At 35.7% G+C, this 24,583-nt stretch overlaps 1 protein-coding gene across 2 annotated transcripts in view; it reads left to right on the forward strand.

The window, feature by feature from the left end:
• Nucleotides 1-1,919: 1,919 nt before the first annotated feature.
• LOC115224789 overlaps nt 1,920-24,583 on the forward strand; it is a 40,271-nt gene continuing 17,607 nt past the window's right edge. For both annotated transcript variants that reach the window (XM_036513838.1, XM_029795706.2), the window contains exons 1-2: nt 1,920-2,072; nt 5,775-5,951. In XM_036513838.1, the coding sequence (XP_036369731.1) occupies nt 2,018-2,072; nt 5,775-5,951 (232 nt within the window). In that variant the 5' untranslated portion in view covers nt 1,920-2,017. The remainder of the gene's footprint in view (nt 2,073-5,774; nt 5,952-24,583) is intronic.

A 24,583-nucleotide genomic window follows, 5' to 3' on the forward strand; every position in this document is an offset into this window, starting at 1 on the left:
TTAGGTTAGAAACCGGCTCTTTTTCTATTAGCGAAAATTTTTTAAATAAAAGTGAAAAACGACATACATACATACATTACATACATACATACATTACATTCATACATACATACATGTGTGGACACCTACACACATACAAAGAGAGAAAGAGGGAGGTGGGGAGAAGAAAGAGATGATTGTTGTTTCACATTCATATGAATTGCAATTAAGTACACAATACTGTAAGACAGGGCGGAATAACAACATTTATTGAAAGGTGAATCTTGTGAGTCACTGCTATGAGATTCTCATTCTTGTTCCACAGTCCCTGCTGTGTGTGTATTGAATTTTCTGTATACTGGTATGTAAAAGGTATGTAGAGCTGATTTTCTTTAACAAAAGGTAAAACTTAGCCATTCAATAAATAGACACTGATAAAATAAGGGTGACACTGGAATACAAACTGGAGTTAATATAGTGTGTGTGTGTGTGTGTGTGTGCATATGTATTATTATGAGAAGCTATAACTGTTTACCATTGTCAGGGAAAGAGTGTTTTGTAGATTAACGGTACTGGGTTACAATACTCTGCTAGAGGTAGCCAAGGACCAAATTAAACTGGACAATGGATTTAGGATTGCTAATCAAGCACTCAGAATGCAGAGCTGCAACAAAAGCTTGTCTGTTGCTCAGACAATTCTGCCACTCTGGCTCTCTTCACTCGGATTTTATTTTATTGACCTCATTTGATTGTGTGTGTGTGTGTGTGTGTGTGTGTGTGTGTGTGTGTGTGTGTGTGTGTGTGTCTATCTGTCAATCATTTTCACACAAACAAATGAAAAGGGCCTCAAAACATCAGGTTCTTCAGTTCTAATGGCAATTAAACTTAAGAAATATCTTCTGGAATGTAAAAGCAATCAATCTATCACTAAATTTAACTCTTTCATTGCCATATTTCTGTTGAAATACATTGCTATTTTTTTTTTTTCAATTAATTTTGAAAATAATGACAAATTTTGTAAAATAACTTTGTTATTATTAAGCTGGTGTATGGGACTGCAAATATGAAATTTTGATGGAAGATTCTAATTTAGATCACATTAACCCTTTTGTTACCATATTCTTCTTGAAACACATTGCCTTTTTTTTTCAATTAATGATGAAAATAATGAAGACTTTAGTAAAATAGCTTCATTGTTATTAAGCTGGTGCTTGGGACATAGAGTAATATGACATTTTGATAGGAGGTTTTTATTTAGATAACTTTAAACCTTTAACATTTAAATTGGCCATATCCAGTCCTATATTCTACCTGTTTTATGTTCAAACTGACCAGATCTGGCCTCTCACACCTACCCTACTATGTCATCCTAAAAACAAACAGTCACATCATTGAAATCTCAAGGCTGTGACATAATGCCTTATTACTTGGAAACAATGTCAATGAAGGAGCAAAGCATTTGACAGAGTAATCTGAATATGAAAGGATTAAAATAGGAAGTTTGTATCAGAGATAGTCTCAAGTGGGTTGGTATCAAAATGGCTAATGTTAATCACAGGTGTATGAGTTTTAGAAGTTTCCCCCCTCTCTTTCTCATGCACACACTCCCCCTCTCTCTCTCACGCTCTCTCCTACTCGCTCTACTCCCCCCCTTTCACTTACTGAGATCTGAGAAGTAAAATGCAACTGATACTTCAGTATTGAGACTTTTACTAGTTTAGCCACACCCACTAAAATCTATGAATTCACATCCAATGATATGGGGAAATCCTGATGACAACCTGCTGTCAATCATAAAGTTCCTTCATTTAGCCACTCCCACCAGTCTTGCTTACAACCAAAAACTTATCAAATCATAAAACCAACACACACACACACACACACATTACAATCACATATACACACATATCTTTTATGTATGTGTGTATATAAATACATATAAGCACACATATACATTACATATAACCACACACACACATACATTACACTACCTTGCAGTGTTCCTAATAAGAAGAAGAAATAAGATTTGAGAGAAAACATGTCGGCTCAAGGCTTACATTGGTTTGTCATACCTTTATGTCTTCTAATATCAGGTAAGAAACTTTGTAAATATCTCTCAACTAATAATCATTTCTTTTGGATTATGTGAGAATGTATTTGAATCAGAATTAATGTTTGCTTGTTGAGTCTTTATCTATTTCGTTTACTCTCTACAAGTCCTTATGTCTCTCTCTCTCTCTCTACCACAGCCAGACATTCCTTGTCTCTGTTGAATTCATCATCTCTCTAAATATATGTCTGCCTGTCTATCTGTTTGTCTGGCTGTCAGTTTGTCTGTCTCATTTTGTCTGCCTCCATCTCTAATTACCTCTCTGTCTCATCAGTCTCTAAGTCCATCTCTCTATTTATCAACCTCTTCCTGTTTGTCTAACCCTGTTGTTGTTTTTGTTGTTTAGTTCCTCATTAGCCTTCACAGAGCAGACATAAGATCAAATGGGCTTTAAGCCATGTCTACATCATTCTTCACCCAAACATTCTGTATATCAAACCACATTACCTAAAGAGCCCCTTTTTGAAAATAATATTTGAAGTTGTAGAAGATTTTACTGCTATTTCTAGCATTCTGAACAATCATGTAAAACTTCTTTGTTCATGTGTTATTAATTTGTGGGTGCGGTGTATGGATATATGTTGCACACACACAAGAATGCTGTTTTGAGGTGAGGGGTTAATTGGTTTGGTCTGAAGAAGATTTTACCCCTGATACACTCACAGGGTCCCACAGGGTTCTCAGTCATTTGCATGTTAAGTGCACAAGCAAGCTGCTCCATTGATGGGATTAACTGGGACACTTCTCATCATAACTAACAAATAACCGACTGTGGGCCAGTTATTTTGTATGTAATGTACATGTGCAACATACGTGATGCATGCATGACTGTTGTATGTGTGTGTTGCCTATTCTGTCTATGTTTGTGCTGTATGTGATGTATGTGTGGAGGTTGTATATATATGTGTGTGTCTGTGTGAGAGTGTGTGTGTTGGCTATGATGTGTGTATGTGTTGGCGAGCTGGAAGAAACGTTAGTATACCTGGCGAAATGCTTAGCGGTATTTCATCTGTCGTTACGTTCTGAGTTCAAATTCCACCAAGGTCGACTTTGCCTGTCATCCTTTCGGGGTCGATAGATAAAGTACCAGTTTTGCACTGTGGTCGATGTAATTGACTTAATCCCTTTATCTGTCCTTGTTTGTCCCCTCTATGTTTAGCCCCTTGTGGGCAGCAAAGAAATATATGATGTTTTTTTACATGCTGTATGTGTTGTATATGTAATGTATCTGTGTGCATTGCATGTGTTGTATGTGAGTGTTGTGTGTGATGTATATGACACCATCATCATCATTTACCTTTCCATGCTGGCATGAGTAAGATGGCTTGATGGGAAACTGCTGAGCTCAATATTTCAACTTGTTTTCTCATCTCCTCACAAAGTTAATTCGGTTTTCAAATAATGGCATTTTTGTTAGCTAATATGCTCTTCTGTTATATGGAAAATTATTAGATGTAAGTGATCATATGGTGCAGAGATCACAGCAATTAAGGAAAGAAAAGGGTATTTTGGCTGATCCTGACCCAAAGGAGAGCGAGAGAGCATTTGAATATTCTATCTACTTATCTATCTGTGTATGTACAGGGTGCATAAGGTATTTGAGAGCATACCATTTTTGGGTCATTGCTGCATTTTTTACTAACTCAGTATAATCTTTGTTTCAGAAAAAAATAATGGTAGACCCTCAGTTTACTCAACAAATGAAGAGGCATGGTGTTCTTGTGGTTATAAAGGCTGATCATAAAGATTTAGAAATATCTTGATTTTTGAAAGTTGCCAGATCTTTTGTCTACAAAGTTTGTAAGGAGCTAGAGACTGAAGATGAAAACGTATCACCAGTATCAAAGCATAAAAAGCATTCTAAACGCCCTGAAATCATCAGAACACCTGAATTTCTCCAGCAAGTTCAACAGACCATTGATTACAATCTCAGAAAGTCCATGAGGTCAATTGCATTAGATCTCCATGTTTCAGGTGAAACAGTCAGAAATGTTGTCCACAAAGACATCAGATATAGCTCTTATACGATGAGGAAAGGTCAATTTGTCAGAAAAAGGAAAAGAAAATCACTACATTAGATCTAGAAGGTTCTTAAACAAACTGAAAAATCCAGCAGAAGAAGATCTAGTTTGGCTTTTCTCAAACGAGAAAAACTCCAACCAAGATCAAAAAGTTAGCAGAAGTAATATGCAGACCCTTCTGAAGTTACAAGTGTTATGCATACAAAATTTCCTACAACTGTCATGGTTTTGGGGATTGTCAGCAATAGCCTCCTTACTTCTTTACACAAGGCCTTAGCGTTAACTCTGCCACCTACATTGAGGTCCAGGAAATATTTGTTAAGCCCTGGATAGACAGTGTAATGCAATGGAAGGCCATTTGTGTTTCAGCATGACTCTGCATTATTACACATGAAACTAGTAACACAGGAATGGATGGCTGAAAATGAAGTGTATTCAGCTGAATAAAATTACTGCCATTGTTTGTCAACAACAACTATTGGCACTGTTATTTATGACATTGTCCATGCATTTGTACTGGTTTTAGCTTTAGAACATTAGGATTAGGGTTTTAGGGTTAGGGTTTTAGGGTTAAGGTTTTAGGGTTAGGGTTAGTGTTTTAGGGTTAGGATTTTAGGGTTAGAGTTACGGAAAAAAGTGAAAATGAACAAATTGGAGTGGGGATGCAAAAAAAGTCTTTCCGAAAATAGTAGCTGAAAAACAAGAAAAAGAAAAACCTAAGAGCAGTAGAAATGCTTGAACGATTGTGGAGGTGCTATGAAGTAAACATGCTTTAGATACACTCATTTATTCATACAAATGTAACTGAGATGAAATATGTCATAAATAACAGTGACAAACGAAATATACACTGCTGGAAGTTGTTGTTGAGAAACAACAGCAGTAATTTTATTCAGCTGAATACAAGTCATTGGTTGAAATTACCGAAATACGACAACTTTAGCATGAAATAACTTTGAAAATACAAACATTTCTCAACAACACTAAGAGTAAAAGATGTTTTATATGACACATTCGACCAGTGTCTGAAGTTTGAAAGTTTTAGATACAAAAAAATAATTTCTCAATCTGCCATTCAAAGGGTAAAGATCCGTTTGTTTTGTAACCACATGGTTTCAGGTTCAGTCTGAGTGCATGGCACCTTGGTTAAGCATCTTTTTGCATGGTCTGCCTCAGTCTGATCAATGGCTTATGAGTGGATTTGGTAGTTGGAAACTGTAAGGAAGCCAGTTGTGTGTGTGTGTGTGTGTGTAATCATGAAGTTGTCATTTCTACTTCTTTGCATGAACTCCACCCCACTCGCATGCACACACACACACACACACAAACATACACACACACGCATGCACACGCATGCACACACATGCACACAAACACACACACACATTAAGGAAAGAAAATAAAACAGGACATTGTTGTCATGCTTACATTTCCAGTGAATAATATTGTTATTCTGCAACAGTCTCACAGTTTTGAGAAACACCACCACTACCACCTCCACCAACACCACTACCATCACTACCACTCTCCCCACTACCGACTGCTGCTACTCCCCATCACCACCACTAACCCTACTTCCCTACCTAACTACTATTACTACTACTACTACTACTACCACCACCACTACCACTACTTCTCAAAAGTTAATGTCACTTCCATTGCAGTTTTGCGTGTCACCAGCCTACAATGTTTTCATTGTTCCAGCTCAGCTCCTGGTTCCAAATGTGAAACGGGTGTTAAGGAATTTGCCAAGTACAACAATTCTAAATTTGCACAAAACTGTTCTGACTACAGTTTTAAAGGCAAAGTTTTCTGTGCCATTGAAACCAAACATGTCAATGGTAAGAAAGATTTCTTCTTTTTCAAACCTATTCATTGTTTTTGTTGTCGTTGTTAGGTAAGAGAACAATGCATGCCATCATGGGGAATCTGGAGTACAAATATCTGAAACCCAAAATACCCCTCATGACTACCAGTCTGATAAGAATACACCCAGCACATATGGTTATATGTGCATGACATGGTGATCTCATATCAAGATAGACAGCACATGACCTTGCCAGTGGGGCCCAGTTGGTATCTTCTCCGGGTTGAGTAGTGAATCATACTCAAAAGGTCCTTGAATAAGGGTTATTTAAGAATGATGAATGAAACACCCATGTTTCCAGGGGGTAAATTATTCAAACCCCAAAGAATCCCTCTAAATGCATGGCTATGATGCTCCCCCATTATTCATGCTCGCATATATCGTCAGCCACTAAGGGATATGCTCAGCTGATTAAGGTCAAGCAACTGACTAGCAAATCAGAATATTTGCTGTAATTATTATTATTATTCCTTCATAACACAGTGTCGATAAAGATGCACCGGAGTCTTTAGTCATTTGTCAAGTCACAACAAGGACCTCAGACAGAAAATACTTTCCTTAAGATGTGCATTGTGTCCAGTAGGGCTGCTTCTTGCAAGACATCAATCTTGCATGGGTTTTCCAGCTGCCTTAAAAAGTTTTGAAGTTTCAATGGGATTGAGCCCAATGCTCCAATCACCACTAGTATCACTTTTATTATTATTATCATTAAGGCAGTGAGCAGGCAGAATCATTAGTATGCTGGATGAAATGCTTTGCGGTATTTCACCCATTGCTACAGTCTGAGTTCAAGTTTTGCCAAGATCGACTTTGCTTTTACCTTTTTGGGGTCGATCAATTAAGTATCAGTGGGACACTGGGGATTGATGTAATCGACTATACTCCTTCCCCAAAATTTCAGGGCTTGTACCTATAGTAGAAAGGATTATTATTATTATTATTATTGAGTGAGAGAGAAGTGCATGCCATCAAAGTAACACTGGGATAAAATATACAAAGCCCAGTAAACCCATCATGACTACCAGTCTGATAAGTTACACCAAGTACATGCATCACAACCATATGTACACGACCTGGTGATCTCATGTCAAGATAAACAGCACATGACCTTGAAGGTGGGGCCCAGCCAGAATTTTTTTCAGGTTGAGTGGCCCATCTCACTCAAAAGGTCCTTGAATAAGGGTTGTTTAAGGATGATGAACAAAACACCCATGTTTCCAAAGCTGAATTATCCAAGCTTCAAAGAATTCCTCTCAACACATGACTTTGATGCTCTCCCACTACTTCTGCTCGTGATCAGAGATGCACATATTGTAAGCCACTAAGGGACATGCTTAACTGGTTAAAGTCAAACAACTGACAAGCAAATCTATGGTATTGAGCAGAATATTTGCTGTAGCCCATCTTTTATACCAAAACAAAATGTACATGATAACACTTCCAATCAGTTAAGATCAGAAGCCATGAGAGCCACTGCTTGGTACTGCTGCATCAGGGCATTAATTATTATTATTATTATTAATATATGTTTATCAGTCAAGTTTATTTGTTTGTTTTTCCGGGGACAAGATATCTCAAGAACCGCTGGATGGATTCGAAAAAACTTTCAGGAAAGTTTGGCCTCGTAACTGGCACGAACTGATTAGATTTTGGGATTGATCTGGTTCTCAACAAGGATTCTGGATTATTTTTCATATTTTCTTTACTTTACATATATATGTAAAGTTTCACATAGTTCTCTTGTACACGCACATACATGCACACATCAAATGCCATTTATCTCCTCTACCTTCACCTCTCACCCCAGCTCTATTATATATATGTGTATATATATATATATGTGTATATATATGTGTGTATATATATATATATATATATATATATATATATATATATATATATATATATATATATATAAAACAAAGTGAAGTTGCAAGGTACTGCACGAATAGAATTATATATGAAAGAAGGTTTGAAAATGCAATTTTAAAAGATGTTTATTTACTTGAGCGGTTTCACTTTTTTAGAAAAAGATTGTCAAAAGTAACATGTAAAAGCTTTGTTGTGTTAGGTACCGGTTGTCACAAAATATTACAATACATATATACATTCTTTGATAATAAGAAGAACATGTTACAAGCAGTTTACAAGGAAAAATCTCCCAAGATTTTTCCTTGAAAACTGCTTTTAACATGTTGTCCACAATTTGAACTCATCAGCTATACAGACCACAAATTTGTGATTTGTATGGTTAACCTAGATAAGCATCATAGGAAGGGTCCCAGATACTGGAAGTTGAACGCGTCCTTCCCGGCACATCAGGCTTTCAGAGACCGACTTAGCAAGTTAGTCCATCGAAAGTTGACAGGTGCAGTCATCAACAACTGATGGTGGGTAACCCTAAAATGGGTGATGAGAGTAGAAGCTGTAGAATTTAGCAAAAACTAGCAATAAAGAAAATTAGAGTAGAAGGAGACCTAGTTAGGAAATTAGAAGAGGAAGTCAGTAGAGGCATAGCAACCAACATACTGGCAGTCAGATTGGTTCTGAACCAATTCTTTAACACCAAGTATGAAGTTTGTATCATCAGAGCTAGGGTACATGCTCTAAATCAAGAAGGAATAAAAGCCATTTGATGGGCTTGGGTGGCTGAGGCGCAATGTGGTTATAAAACTACAATTTGGTCTTTGAGGGGTTGGGTTGGGTGCATGCTACATGAGTTCAAGCAGATTTGTGCAGAATTTCTGCAGAACCTTGCTGAACTGTATGGGGCGCTTGCTTTTCTGTGCAGGCTTGTGCGCTTGCTTTTCTGCTTCCTGTGGAAGGGACAGGTACCGCTTGTCAGATGGTCCATTTGCTGTCAGCACCTGTTGCATGGAATGCATGGCTGATGATGCGTAGACATGCACTGAGGCTGCAACATCTCTAATGATACTTTAACGGTGAGCAGATGTGGTTGCCGTTTGTTGGATGCGCTTTCCTGCAGCTCATCTCCTTGATGGAGCTACAGTCCAGGATCAGGTGTACACCAAGGCAGAGTGCTTGGTACGTGGAGTGTCTCCAGGTGATTACAGCCTTTGGTCAATCAGGCAATGCAGTTGGTGGAAGTTCCACCTTTGAGTTCTATAGGGGGTTAGTGGAGGGCAAGAGTGGCGAGTTCTCGGAGAGGTTCTGAGTGTCAGGAGGGATCAACTGGCTGGTCTCTTCCAGAAGACTTTTGGGCCAGGGCCTAGAAATCCCTGGCCCGGAAGTGCTATTGGGGAGCTCTGCCAGATCATGACAAGCTCTACAGGCATAGGTGTGCAGTCAGACAGGCTTGTCCGAGATGCACACAGATGAAAGCGTTCTGCATGCTCTCATACAGTGTCCATGCATTGCTGACTTGTAGAGCTTTGTCGAACAGTTATTGTCATATGTAGGATGGATCCGGCTATTGTCCAAATCCATCATGAAATTCGCCCCGCCTCCTTCCTTTGGAGGGGAAGGACAGGCAGTTTTTCTATCTGATGGCTATGGCAAAAGAGGTGGTGTGGTGGACTCAACTGAAAGCATTAGGAAGGGCATCCAGATGTAGAAACCATGCCACAACAGACAATTGGAGTCTAGACAGCTCCTGTCAAATCATCCAACCTATGCCAACAAAGATTAAATGATGATGATGATGATTATTATTATTATTATTATTATTATTATTATTATTATTTATTATTATTATTATTATCATCATCATCATCATCATTAGGGCAGCAAGTTGGCAGAATCATTAGCAAGCTGGATGAAATGCTTAATGGCATTTTGCCTGTTGCTATGTTCTGAGTTCAAATTCCGCTGAGGTCGACTTTGCCTTTCATCCTTTCAAGGTCGTTAAATTAAGTACTGGTGAAACACTGGAGATCGACATAATTGACTAGTCCCCTCCCCCAAAATTTCAGGCCTTGTGTCTTTAGTAGGAATGATTATTATTATTATTATTATTTATTATTATTATTATTATTATTATTATTATTATTATTTAAGGTGGTAAACTGGCAGAATCATTAGCACACTGGACCAAATGCTTAGTGGCATTTCACCTGTTGCTACATTCCAAGGTCAACTTTGCCTTTTATTCCTTTGGAGCTGATAAATTAAGTACCAGTAAAACACTGGGGTCGATGTAATCAATTTATCCCCTACCCCAAAATGGCTGCCCTTGTGGCAAAATTTGAAACCATTATTATTATTAATTACTATTATCATCATCATCATTGCAGCGAGCTAGCAGAATCATTAGCACATTGGACAAAATGCTTAGCAGTATTTCGCTCATCATTATGTTCAAACTCTGCCAATGTCAACTTTGCCTTTCATCCTTTTGGAGTCAATAAATTAAGTACCAGTGAATTTGTGATTAAGTTCTTTTACCTAATCAATGTTGATGGTGGTAGTGGTGCTAAACTGAGCAGTGCATCAGCTTTAATAGCTAAGAATTAAGAACATAAAATTTGAACTCAGAAAGCAGGTTGTCATAAAGTCATAAAGTGTGATATTACTGTATGTATATATATATGCATACACACACACACACACATATATACACGCACATATACACATATATATATATACACACACATACACACATATATTTATACACACATATACATATATACACACACACATATACATACACACACACATTATTTATATATATATATATATATATATATATATATATATATATATATGACATACAACTTTCAAGATGGTATAATTTGGTTGTTCATTTTGAACCGATAAAAAGGTTTTTTCAAATATTTTATGTATAAGTCTGTGTGTGTGTATATATGTGTTGGTATAAATATCAACACACAAAAATATTTTTTCTTCTCCACTTCCTCCCTTATTTTTATTTTTATTTTTATTTTTATTTTTATTTTTTTTTTATTCTTTATATTTTTATTTATTCTTTATATTTTTTATTTTATTTTTTATTTTTTGTTTTTATTTTATTTTATTTTATTTTTTTTAAAATTTTTTTAATTTTTTATTTTTATTATTATTATTTTTATTTTCCCTTTTCTCTTTTTGTCTCTCTCCCCTTCTCCAAACACACAGACACACACACACACACACACACACACACACACACACACACACACACACACACACACACAAAAACACACACAGACACACAGAGACACACACACACACACACACACCTCCACAGAATGATCATAGAAAGTGTGACCCCAAATGACATTTGCCAGGCCAACCTATGCACAACACACACTCAGTGACATTGAAATGGACGGCCAAAGTTCTTATAAAACCACAGGGGGTCCAGCAGACCAACGGAAATAACACTTCTTCACTCTCAGATATAAATGCGCACACACACACACACACACGCACACACACACACACACACACACATACACACATATTTTCTCTCTGTCTCACTTCCTCCTCACCCACTACTACGAAACTATAAAAAGGTTCAAACTACCCACAACTGATTTGATTTGAAAACCCACTAGAATGGGAGCAAGCGCTAATCCGAATGATATGATATATATGTAAAAAATGTAATATATAAATAAATATCTACAAATATGAACCATCTGATCTGATTACCTCAATTTTTCTAATATATAATACCTGTACATCATCTCCAAACCTTCCGATATATATATATATATATATATATATATATATATATATATATATATATATATAAGAGGCTATTAGACCATAGAAATTGTTACCTGGCTAAAGATCAAACACTGAATGGCAATGTGGATGAGTGACCCTAATGACCACATGTGGTTTGGCATACTAATGACCCCAGATTCATCCTCAATATAATATTGGTTTCAAATTTTTCCACAAGGCCAGCAATTTCAGGTAAGAAGGTAAGTTGATTGCATCAACCCCATTGCTCATCTGGTACTTATTTTATTGACCCCAAAAAGATGAAAGGCAAAGTTAACCTCAGCAAAATTTGAACTCAGAACATAAAGACAGACAAAATGCTGCCAAGTATTTTACCTGGATTCTGCCAGCTCACCACCTTCATTCACAGTAATAATTGTGGACTAACAGTGCTTTGTAATTAACGAAAATTATAATTAACTTATCAACAATTTTAAAACATTCTTTTTTTTTTTTATCTCTTAGGTAAGAGTTCATATTTGATTAGAGAATGTTCTGATGGAAACACTAAGAACTTCGAGAGTTTCCGCAAATTACGATACCTTAATCCTGAAAAAAACACAACACTATGTACCTTTATCAATGGCATATTTTGTTTGACAATATGTGAAACAGATTTTTGCAATGGTCCTCAAAGTATGGCTGTGATAAATTCACACACACCTGCGTTGGTCATTACTTTAGCAACAGGCATTTTGGCTTTGTTGCAGTCATACTACTAAAAGAAAATACTCAAATTAATTTGATTTTTTTTTACATTTTTTTTACATATTGAACTTATTTTATGCATGACTTTTGGTCCACTCTGTATGCATGTGTGTGTGTGTGTGTGTGTGTGTGTGTGCAACATCTGCTTCATTTGATGCTTTATGTCTGCTTTTCATACTGGTATGAGTTGGATTTTTTTTTATATGATCCAACAGGTTGGAAACCATGTCTTGCTCCAATATCTTAGTTTTGGCATGGTTTCTATGGCTATATGACCCACTTAACACCATCAATTATACATACATACATATGTACTCATACACATTTACATAGATGCTTATATATGTGTAGATACATATACATGTTTGTATGTCTCTGATTTTCTTATGGGGATTCACAAGAATCAAAGCTCATCAACTCTTGGATGTCAGAAATGGTTAGGTACAATAATTTAGGGCACAGTGGAATAAACCACAATGAAGACATCAAGTGCTGACAGGAATACTGTAGATATGCAAGTCCCAAATCCAGTTTATATCCAGAAATCTGACTCAACAGTGAACATGTATATGTGTGTATGTATGCATGTATGTATGTAAAGGGAAAGTTTATGAAAATAAACAAAAGACAAAGGCAGGTGTAGTACAAACAAACAAATGTATTAGTATAGCACTCAGGAATAGAAATAGAAAAAGTCTTTTACGTTTCGAGCCTACGCTCTTCGACAGAAAGATACACAGAAAAAAACAAGGAGAAAAACAAGGAGAGAAACAAGGAGAGAAAAAAAGGAGAGAAAAAAGTGTGTGTAGGAGCTAACGATCTATCATGGTGTCCTGACTTCGGACATGTATGTATGTATGTATATATATATATATATATATATATATATTGATATTTGTGTGTGTGTGTTCTTTAAACTGGCAATGCATGTGAATTTGTTGCCATATTTTCTGTTTCTTTAATCTTCATCACTTTTAATGCTTCTTTATTGAAGTGTAAAATATTGTTCACATTACTTTTAGCTCCATTTTCTTAAATATTTTCTTATATGCACGCACACACACACACACATATATATACATACATACACATATATACAAACACACACACACACACACACACACATATACATATATAAATATATATAGTTAATCCAAATATGAAAACACAAAGAGAAAAGGAAAGATATATATATATATTGAGAGAGAGACTTCTGTCACTAACCTGTGGTTATCTCACACTGAGGACAGGTAACCATTTGGAAACCTGGGTCTGTGAGTATAATGTAAGGCTAGAGATGGGAGCAATGACATCCCTTGTAAATAATATACAGTCACAAACTGTGTGTCGATAGCCAGCTGGAAAAGATATTTTCCTGGTGCTATAGCAACAGTCTAACATCATACTTTATAGGGCTGCCACATTCTGTTGGCATATAATCATTACTACATATACATATAAATATATATATATGTGTGTGTGTGTGTGTGTGTGTGTGTATCATCATCATCATCGTTTAACGTCTGTTTTCCATGCTAGCTTGGGTTGGATGGTTCGACCGAGATCTTGGAAGCCAGGAGGCTGCACCAGGCTCCAGTCTGATCTGGCAGTGTTTCTACAGTGATGCCCTTCCTAATGCCAACCACTCCATGAGTGTAGTGGGTGCTTTTTACGTGCCACCGGCACAGAAGCCAGTCAAGGTGGCACTGGCATCGGCCATGTACAGATGGTGCATTTTTAGGTGCCAGGGTAGGCTGGCAACGGCCACAGTCAGTTGGTGCTTTTTACGTGCCACTGGCACGGAAGCCAGTCAAGGCTGCGCTGGCATCGACCAGGTACGGATGGTGCATTTTACGTGCTACCAGCACAGGTATCACAACTACAATTTCCATTTGTATATATATATATATAATATTAAATTAGAGATAAAACCACTATTAGGCAAATCATACAATGAAAAACTTAAGCCAATACATAAGATTAATTAATTTATATTATTTTAAATATATATCAATATTATTAAAAAAAATAATTAGTATAACACTACGATCGTTTCATGGCTGTCCAATTCTTAAAATTTCGAGTTACAGTCATTCTTCAGGTGATTTAAATATTTAACTTAGCGAGGTTTATGTCCAATTCTTAAAATTTCGAGTTACAGTCATTCTTCAGGTGATTTAAATATTTAACTTAGCGAGGTTTAATCAATAAACCTCGCTAAGTTAAATATTTAAATCACCTGAAGAATGACTGTAACTCGAAATTTTAAGAATTGGACAGCCATGAAACGATCGTAGTGTTATACTAATTATCTTTTTTTAATAATATTGATATATATTTAAAATAATATAAATTAATTAATCTTATGTATTGGCTTAAGTTTTTCATTGTATGATTTGCCTAATAGTGGTTTTATCTCTAATTTAATATAATATAATATTTTACTATAAAATTGGATTCAATCTTAAATCTAAGTTTGGATTTATTCCCTAATATTTTATTATACATATATATATATATATATATATATATATATATATATACTGTTGTGTTTTGGGATGGCAATATTGTTGTTTGTTTGTTTTGGGGCTTTTTTTTGCCAAATAGACACATGCACTATAATTTCGTATTTCCTGTCAAAAAAAAAAAATTTAGAAAATGACTACCCCGAAATACAATATCTGTTTCAATACACGGTTTCACATCAGGAATCTTGCAATACAAATTCATAAATGTATATATGTACATGTATGGAATCTGGTGCAGCCTTCCAGTCCAGTCAAACCATCCAACCCAGCATGGACATTAAATGATGATAATATATATACATATACACACGCACACACACACACACACACACACACACACACACACACACACACACACACACACACACACACATACGAGGGGCATTCAATAAGTAATGTCCTTGACCCATTTCCCATAGAAGTAGAGCAACGAAACTTGGGACAGTTATTAGTCTTTTTCTGCATAGAAAATACCCAGAGTTATGCATTTCTCCCATCGTTTGATGCAGCTCTGGAGACCGTTTTTGTAGAAGACCCCAGCCTGGTCCTCCAACCACAACGTGACTTCAGAAATCAAGGCTGCATCATCTGGGAAACGCTTTCCTTTCAAAATCAACTTCATGGCTGGGAAGAGGTGAAAATCAGAGGGTGCAAGGGGAGGAGTTCATAGCTGCACGCCTGTGCTTCTGATCTGGCGACACACGAGTTGTGGACCGGAGCGTTGTCCTGCAGGAGGAGGATGCCTTTGCTGATCTTGCCCCGCCTCTTGATTTTGATAGCTTCTCTTAATTTCCTCAAAAGTGAAGCATAATAGGCTCCTGTAATTGTGGTAACCTTTGCCAGGAAATCTGTCATCACTACTCCGTCCTGGTCCCAGAAGACTGTGAGCATGTCTTTGCCAGCGGAGGGCTGCACCCTTGCCAACTTTGGAGGAGGTGAATCATGGTTCTTCCGCTGCATTGACTGGGATTTGGTCTCTGGATCATAGTGATGGGCCCAGGTTTCCTCCTGTGTAATCAGTCTTTTGAAAAATTTTGACTCATCTTCTTGGCACATCTCCAAATTCATCCTCGAGCACTCGAAGCGTTTTTGCTTCTGGAAAGGTGTGAGCAACCTGGGAATCCATCTGGCAGACACCTTTTGCATATGCAAATGGTCATGAATGATAGTTTCCACAGATCCGATACTAATCTTGACCTCATGGGCTATTTAGCGAATAGTTATGCATCGATCTTCCAAAATAGCAGCCTCAACTTGACGGACAGATGCCTCATCAATGGCAGAAGGGGGCGACCAGATCTGGGAGCTGTTTAAACAAAGTTCCGACCATGTTTGAATTCACGATGCCAGCGTTTTACAAGGTCATATGATGGAGCATCATCACCATAAGTTACTTTCATTTCATCAAAAGTCTCCCATGGTGTGCGTTCTTTCAAATACAAAAACCGGATCACTGCTTGACACTCAACAAGCTCCATTTCACACTTGACTCAGTTCAAACACCTGTAAATCAGAAACCACAATTAGTTCAGAGCTGTAATTTGCCACTTCATCTATAGCGATATGAATAATTGCACATGCAAAATTTCAGCTAGATCAAACAAGTGCGAGAGGGTCAGGAGCATTACTTATTGAACGCCCCTCGTATATTTATATATATAGAGCATCACATTTAGTGTGATTTTTCTTTATTTCACACTCACCTGGCAACCCTTTCTTCAGAACTGCTGAAGGGTTGGTCAGAGCTACTCTTCTTTGTATTTTCTGTTCCAATGTTGACTCATCTGGTACCTCAGAAAAAAATTTCTCCACATGTTCTTTGAACACATTCACACTTATAGTTTGCAGATCTCTGACATTTGGCAGAATGTTGAAAAGTTGTTTGCTCTTGAAATTTAAGCTGTTACAGTACTGGGTCCTTAATCTAGATCAGTCGTTGTCAACCAGGGTCCATATAACCCTTGGCAGGTGGCAATACACAAAATATTTTAATAATTATTTTTATACAATTCCTAATTGTATTTTACTTTAAAAATATTATAGGATTTTTTGAACATTAAATAGCTATGAGGGCCAATCTGGTTAAAATAGGAATCAAAGGGGTCTAAAAGCAAAAAATGGGTGAGAATAACTGATACAGATAATGACCTGTGTTGAAGCACTCACTTTTCTCTCTCTATCTCTTCCCCTCTCTCTCACTATCTAATTTTCTCTCTCTCACTATCTCGAGTTTTCTCTCCTGCCTTCTCTCATTCTTACTTATCCTAATCTGTTTTGCAGTTTTGTGTTTTGCCTTGCTATTATCAAAATTATTCTTAATATGTTACGGTTTTAGGATTTTGAATTTGCTTGTATATATACATGTGTATATATGCATGTATGCCTGGATATAAACCACCTGAGAAAGTTCACTTCATAATGAATCTGCATGTATATATACATGTGTATATATGCATGTATGCCTGGATATAAACCACCTGAGAAAGCTCACTTCACAACCATGTGGTATGTGTATATCTATGTGTGAGAGTATGTGTCTTAATATAACTGTATACATATGCATGTGTGTACTCATGCATATATATATATATGTATACATTCTCATACATATATATATGTATATATCTATGTATCGATGTGTGTGTGTGTGTGTGTGTGTGTGTGTGTGTGTGTGTGTGTGTGTGTGTGTGTGTGTGTGTGTGTGTGTGTGTGTGTGTGTCAGAAGTAATAGAAGCTGAAAATGCACAGAGAATGTATAAAAAGATTTGTTTAATTGTATTAATATTAATATACTTAACCAGTTTCACATTTGTATGATTTTCAAAAGTATAAACCTTAAAGAATGTGGAGCTGTCACAAGTTGTATCATCTCAGTTCAAAAATGATACAGTTTGTGACACAGCTCCACATCCCTCAAAACTTAGACTTTTGAAAATCATACAAAAGTGAAGCAAGTTAAGTATACTAATATTGACATACATAAATCTTGTTATACACTGCCTGTATATATAGAGAGAAAGAAAGAGTTATCAATCCATACAGCTAGTACTATGGAACAAATAAGCAAAGTTGAAAATGTACACTGCCTGTACATTTTCAACTTTGCTTATTTGTTCCATTGATAACTCTTTCTTTCTCTCTCTCTCTCTCTCTCTCTATATATATATATATATATATATATATATATATATATAGAGGCGGAGATGTGGCTGTGTGGTAAGATGCTTGCTTCCCAATCACATGGTTCTGGGTAAGTGTCTTCTACTATAGCCTTGGGCCAACCAAAGCCTTGTGAGTGGATTTGGTAGACAAAAACTGAAAGAAGCCTATCGCATATATATATACGTGTGTGTGTCTATCTGTCTGTGTTTGGCCCCCACCATCACTTGACAACTGATGCTGGTGTGTATATCTTCCCATAACATTTGCAGCTCAGCAAAACAGACCAATAGAATAAGTACTAGGCTTACAAAGCATAAGTCCTGGGGTCAGTTTCTTTGACTAAAACCCTTTAAGGTGGTGCTTCAGCATGGCACAATCAAATGACTAAAACGAGGAAGAGAATAAAAAAATATATATTAATATATGTATGTATATGCAAACATTCATATATATACAATATATACCTACAAGCATACATACATTTGTATACACACATACACACAGATGTCACACTAACTGAAAGTGTGAGTGTACTAAGATTTCATCTTTTATTATTACTAGAACACAGACAATTGCCATGTACTGAATCACACAAAAACACACAGCAAAATCTAGATAGAAAAATACATTCATATGTAACACACTTGTACTCTACAGGTTTTTCCACAAAAATAGTCGATTAATAATGGATATATAACTCCTGACATAACAGTGCTAAAATAAATTCACTGATAACATTTATCAATCATAAACAAAAAGAGACATCTGACTAATAACAGAAATGTAAGAGTGATGAAAATTTCAAATTCCAGCAGTTATTTCATTGTCCATGCGGACTCTAGATGTGACAGCGATGGCATTAATCAAAGAAGGGTTTTCAGACTTTCTTAAAAGAAACTAAACATAAAAGATAAAAAAGAATGATAAAACTAGAACAGAGCCGTATTTGTAATACATGTTCAGAAGGAAAGATGTTCCAGAAACAGACACGCATATAGATAGTGAGAGAGTGACGTGGATAGATATAGATATACATATATCCACACACACACACACATATATATATACATAGAGAGAGAGAAAGGATATGAAGTGTTTTCCTCAGGATGACTCAAACTAAAAGGTATGCATTCTGAGTGCTCAAATAAGTGTGCCACCAAATTTACAGTTTGAACAACAGTGGACATTGTAGTTGTGCAAAACTTGTCCAAAAGTGGCATCCCTTTGAGTCAGAAGGTGTAGGTTAAAGTAGTGAGGAAAGGCAAAGGGTGTTTAATTCAATTTCAATTTAGCTACATAATGAATGGTAAAAATTCTTTCAGCATTTTTTACTATTTTTTTTACTATTTTTACCATTTGTTATGTAGCTAAATTAAGACTGAATTAGATGAAGTTAAATGTTTTTGTCCAGCTTTGCCTAATTGTTTGCCTTTCCTCACAGCTTTAACCTATTTATATATATATATATATATATATATATATATATATATATATATATATATACTGTTGTGTTTGGGGAGAGTCATTTTCTTTTTGTGCCTTATTATGTAACACACTCACCGGTAAAATTTCCACTTTTTACTTATTTTTATTGTCCTAAAATTTTCGTTGCATCTTGCAAACTTTTCAGTAGTTTTGACTATTGAATTACTATTACAATCTTTAAAGTCAGAATCAAAACAGCTATCAGGGATTATGTTTGCTTTTTGCAATTGATAAATATAATTATTAACTGATTAATCTCTATTTTCTCTTTTTTCTCATATACATCTATGTATGTATGTATATATATATATATATATATATATATATATATATGTAATATATATTTATGTTATATGTAATGTATTGTATATATTACATACGTACTTTTTCCCATTCTCTGTGACATTCATGCTTTGTCAAACTAAACCCTTTTAACCCAAACTTCTACCATTAATCTTAATTTTAATTTCAAATCATAACCACAACCTTCAATTTGATCCCTAACATATGCCTTCCTTCATCACCCTCATAACCCTGATCCTGAATCCAGCTCCTACAATCTTTGGCAATCAATAACTTTATATATTTTTTAGTTTCTCTTCTCTTTTCCTTTTTTTCCCTCTTCTATTCTAGGTGAAGTTAAAGCAATCATCAGAAGTTGTAGTGACGGAACATACCCTTTTGTTAAAAACGTATCATTTACAAACAAAACGGTTACAATGAATGGTTTGAGTGTAAGATTTTGCCAGGAGTCATTTTGTAATGGAATTTCTAGTGCCCAAAGCTTGCTGCCAGATCATCTCTTCACACCATTTCTTCTTTACATGATAACCACTTTGATCACTTCAGCTCTTAATACTACTTAACAAACTTTTTAAACGATGACAAGAAACCCAAATGGGCTTCTGTCGTCTTTTAGTAACATATTACAATTAACCAATGCTAGCATGGGTTTCATGTATATTGTTGTTGATGTATATATTATTGTTAGCAACCCTCTAGCATTCAGATTATTCTCTCAAATGTAATGCTTCATTATTTTGTAGCTTCAAGATTTACACCAACACCCAATAATTGACAGTGCATAATTGAAATCTGTCTACCTCTATTCTTCTCTGTCTGTCTGTGTGTCTGTCTGTCTATCTCTCTGTTCTTCTTTTTGTTTTTTATATCTCTCTTTATCTCATTTTCCATGCCACAATCTAACTCTACATCTGCTTTTCTCTCTCTCTCTCTCTCTCTCTCTCACAAACATACATACATATACACACACATGCATAAATGCGCAAATAATTCAATTTAGAAAAATACTGTAATATTCTGTTTAGAGTGAAACAAAATTAAAAAAAAAAAACTTAACAAAATTTAGTCCTATTTTTCCCAGCAACACATTGGCATTTGATATAATCAACTCAAGAAGGATAAAATGCAAAGCTGACATTCTCACAACTCAATTCAGAACATAAAACATCACAAATAGATACTGCCTGGGATCCACTTCTGTTGCTCTAATATTTCTGTCAACTCACCACTAATTGCAAATTAACATTAACAGCTAATTCATTAATATTAAATACTCTGCCATCTTCTCTTCATCTGTTGACATAATTGATAAAATAATGGGAAGAGGAGGAGGTGAGAAAGAGAGGGCATGGTGGGAACAATGGGCTGTTTAAAGAAAATATTTTTTTTTCATTATTTTTTTCATGTTTGTTTTGTGATCCACACAATATTTGAAATAACCTGGTTTCTTTTTGTGTAAATAAATAATAAAATGTAAGAAATAGAAAGTAGAAATCGAAACAATTTTGCTTGAGTTTAATTTATTATTTTGATTTTTTTAAATTACATTGTCTTGCTTTATTTACTTTTTTCTAATATGAATTATAAATGAATTTATTAAGTAGGTGTATACGCATCATCATTATCTGCATCATCATCATCATCTTTTTACATGTGTTTTTCCAAGCTTGCAGAGGTTGGAGGAGTCTCAGTTCATTAGTATATCACACTTAACAACAAACACCATGAGATTATAAACCACAAGTACAGTTTAGCTGGTCAAGAAAATAGGTAAAGAAAGAAGACAAATAAAGGGAAAGTAATAAAATAAAACTGCTCCTGCAACTGTGTTTCTATTGTTTGTTATGCACAGAGATATAGCAATGCAACGTGCAACACATTGCATCTATAACCATTACAGCTCCTGCAGCTGTAACAATGCAGCTGTCAGTGATATTATAAGTTGCATTCAGAAGACTTTCTACAGACACCTTTGCACAACAGAAGCTTTATTTCAGGTAATGTCCATCATGCAAACTCACTTGCATCATATGTTTACAGACATGATAATTTCTTTTTAATGCTCAAACCAACAATCTTGTAGAACTTTGTGTTCATCACAATGATTGGAATTATCACTCTTTTTTTAGTATATCTGAAAGATTCATCCATTTTAAGTACATATATTCTATGAGTATACATGCAACATACATTTCTGTAATGCAGTGTTTCTCAACAATTTTTTACTTATGGACATCTTTGATTCTTATTTTACTCTACTGGACCCCCATAGTCATTCAATGTTTCAAAAAAATCATATTTTTATAATAAAATATTTGGAATTGTATTAAAAAAAATTGTTAAAATAGTTTGGATATTGTTGAAGTATAACCAAATTATTAGACATAAATTTTAACAACAAAGACTTATATGTACCCCAGAAGGGTCATATGTACCCCGGTTGAGAACCATTGCCCTAATGTCAAAATGAATCTTCATACCAAATGCACAATTTATCATGGTAGCTTATTTAAACCTTTTGTTACCATATTTCTGTTGAAATGTTTTGTTATTTCTTTCAATTAATTTTAAATATAACAAAGAATTTAGTAAAATAACATCGTTATCATTAAACTAGTGTTAGGAACATAAATTGTGACTAAGGTTTGGTGGAAGATTTTAATTCAGAACTTTTGAAAACAAGACATTTGTACTACAGAGCCAAAGACAGTTTCAGCCAGGTTGGTAATGAAAGGGTTAATGACCACTAAAGTTCAGTATGTAAATAAAACCCTTTTCACTGATATAAAGTGTTTTTTCATTATCGTCAAAATTTGCAAATTTCCTTTCTCACTTTCTCTCTCTCTCCTTCACACTATGTGCATGTTGTGTGTGTGTTTGTATATGTGTCTATGTGCCTGTAATCACATGAGTGCATGTGTGTGTATTTTTTTTTACCACAATTAAAATATAAACAAGAGTGAGAAAAATTTTAAAAAAACACAGCTTTGGAACAAAATACCTTGTGGTATTTGTCTTGCCTGAAATCTACAGATGATCCCTTGAGACTCTCACCAACATCCAATGCAGTAAACCAGAGATTGATCCATGGGAAAACCCATGACTATCAACATAAACTGTGATAAAAATAAAATATTATCAGAATTAAAAACAAATGAGTTGATCTTATTGTTGCTGCTGTTTTTGTTTTGTTGTTGCTGTTGTAGTTGTTGTTGTCATTGTTTTTGTTGTTTAGCTCCAACCAGTTGAAACTGAGCAGATCTCTTCCTGTCAGGAACATTCTGTTGTTTTTTAAAAGAGACTGTACTATGATTTGACTTCTATTTCTAGCAGATCAAGTAAACTCATAAAGGGACCTTCAAATTGTTGTCATTATCTTGATGATAATGTCATTATTACCAGATATGAATCCCTGTTAACCTGAAACTTCATAACTAGAAAATAGTACAACCCAAAACATACTTAATGGATCCTAGCAACAATCTAAGACCAATCTCTACTCACAGACACCACACTCAAGTCACTAGGACCAGGCTAGTTTCTTATCACAAAAACAAAACTGACAAAAAGATTTATCTTTCCATAATGCTTGTCGCAAGAATCATGGGAATGCTATTATCTTAACGATAATGTCATTATAACCAGATATGTAACCTGTTAACCTGAAAGTTTATAAACAGACAATAATACAATCCAAACCATAGATAACAGATCCTAGCAACAACCTAAAACCACTCATGACTCACAGATGCCACACTCAAGCAAAAAACCAAAATGAGTCACTCAGACCAGACTAGTTTCTTATCGCAAAAACAAAACTGATGGAAAAATTCATCTTTCCATAATTCATGTCACAAGAAATTATTCCTAGCATCAAGTCAAGTAAAGTCATTGTAATCCATACATACAGGCTTCTTTACAAGTGTTGGTGCTATGTGAAATGCCCATGTGCCAGCGCTGCTTAAGTGCTCCTGTGTTTGTGCCACATAAAAAGCACCAAGCGCATTCTGTAAAATGGTTGGTGCTAAGAAGGACATCTGGCTGTAGAAACCATGTCACAACACACAATGTGGAATCTAGACATCTCCCTGGCTGGACAGATCCTGTCAAACTGTCCAACCCATGCCATCATGGAAACCCCAAGTTAAACAAAGATGATGATGATGATGATATATATATATATATATATATATATATATATATATATACATACATACATATACACATGGACACAATGCAGCAGTGGATCATGGACTGGCAACTTAAGCTGGCTGAGGACAAATGTACCACCATGCATTTTGGGAGGAGAAACCCAGCGTCCACCTACTCCCTCCACAACACTAATCGCAAAAAGTCTTCATGTGAACGTGACCTGGGTGTCATTGTCGACAGTGATTTGCGTTGGACAAAACACATCGCTAAAATTGTCAAGAAGGCTGAGGGTGTCTTGGCATCACTCACCAAATCCTTTGTGAGCCGCTCACCGACTATCTATCTGCGGCTTTATATAGCTATGGTAAGACCTCACCTGGAATTTGCATCGCCGGTCTGGAACCCCTATCTTGCCCAGGATATCAATTGTCTGAAGCCATTCAGCGACGTGCAACCAAAAGAATACCCTCCATCAGGCATCTGCTATATTCTGAACGCCTTACTTCCCTGGGCATGGACACATTGAAACTCCGACGTCTGGCAGCTGACTTGGCAGACACCCATAAAATTATCAACC

The sequence above is a fragment of the Octopus sinensis genome, linkage group LG26, assembly GCF_006345805.1.
Source record: "Octopus sinensis linkage group LG26, ASM634580v1, whole genome shotgun sequence".
Lineage (NCBI taxonomy): Eukaryota > Metazoa > Mollusca > Cephalopoda > Octopoda > Octopodidae > Octopus > Octopus sinensis.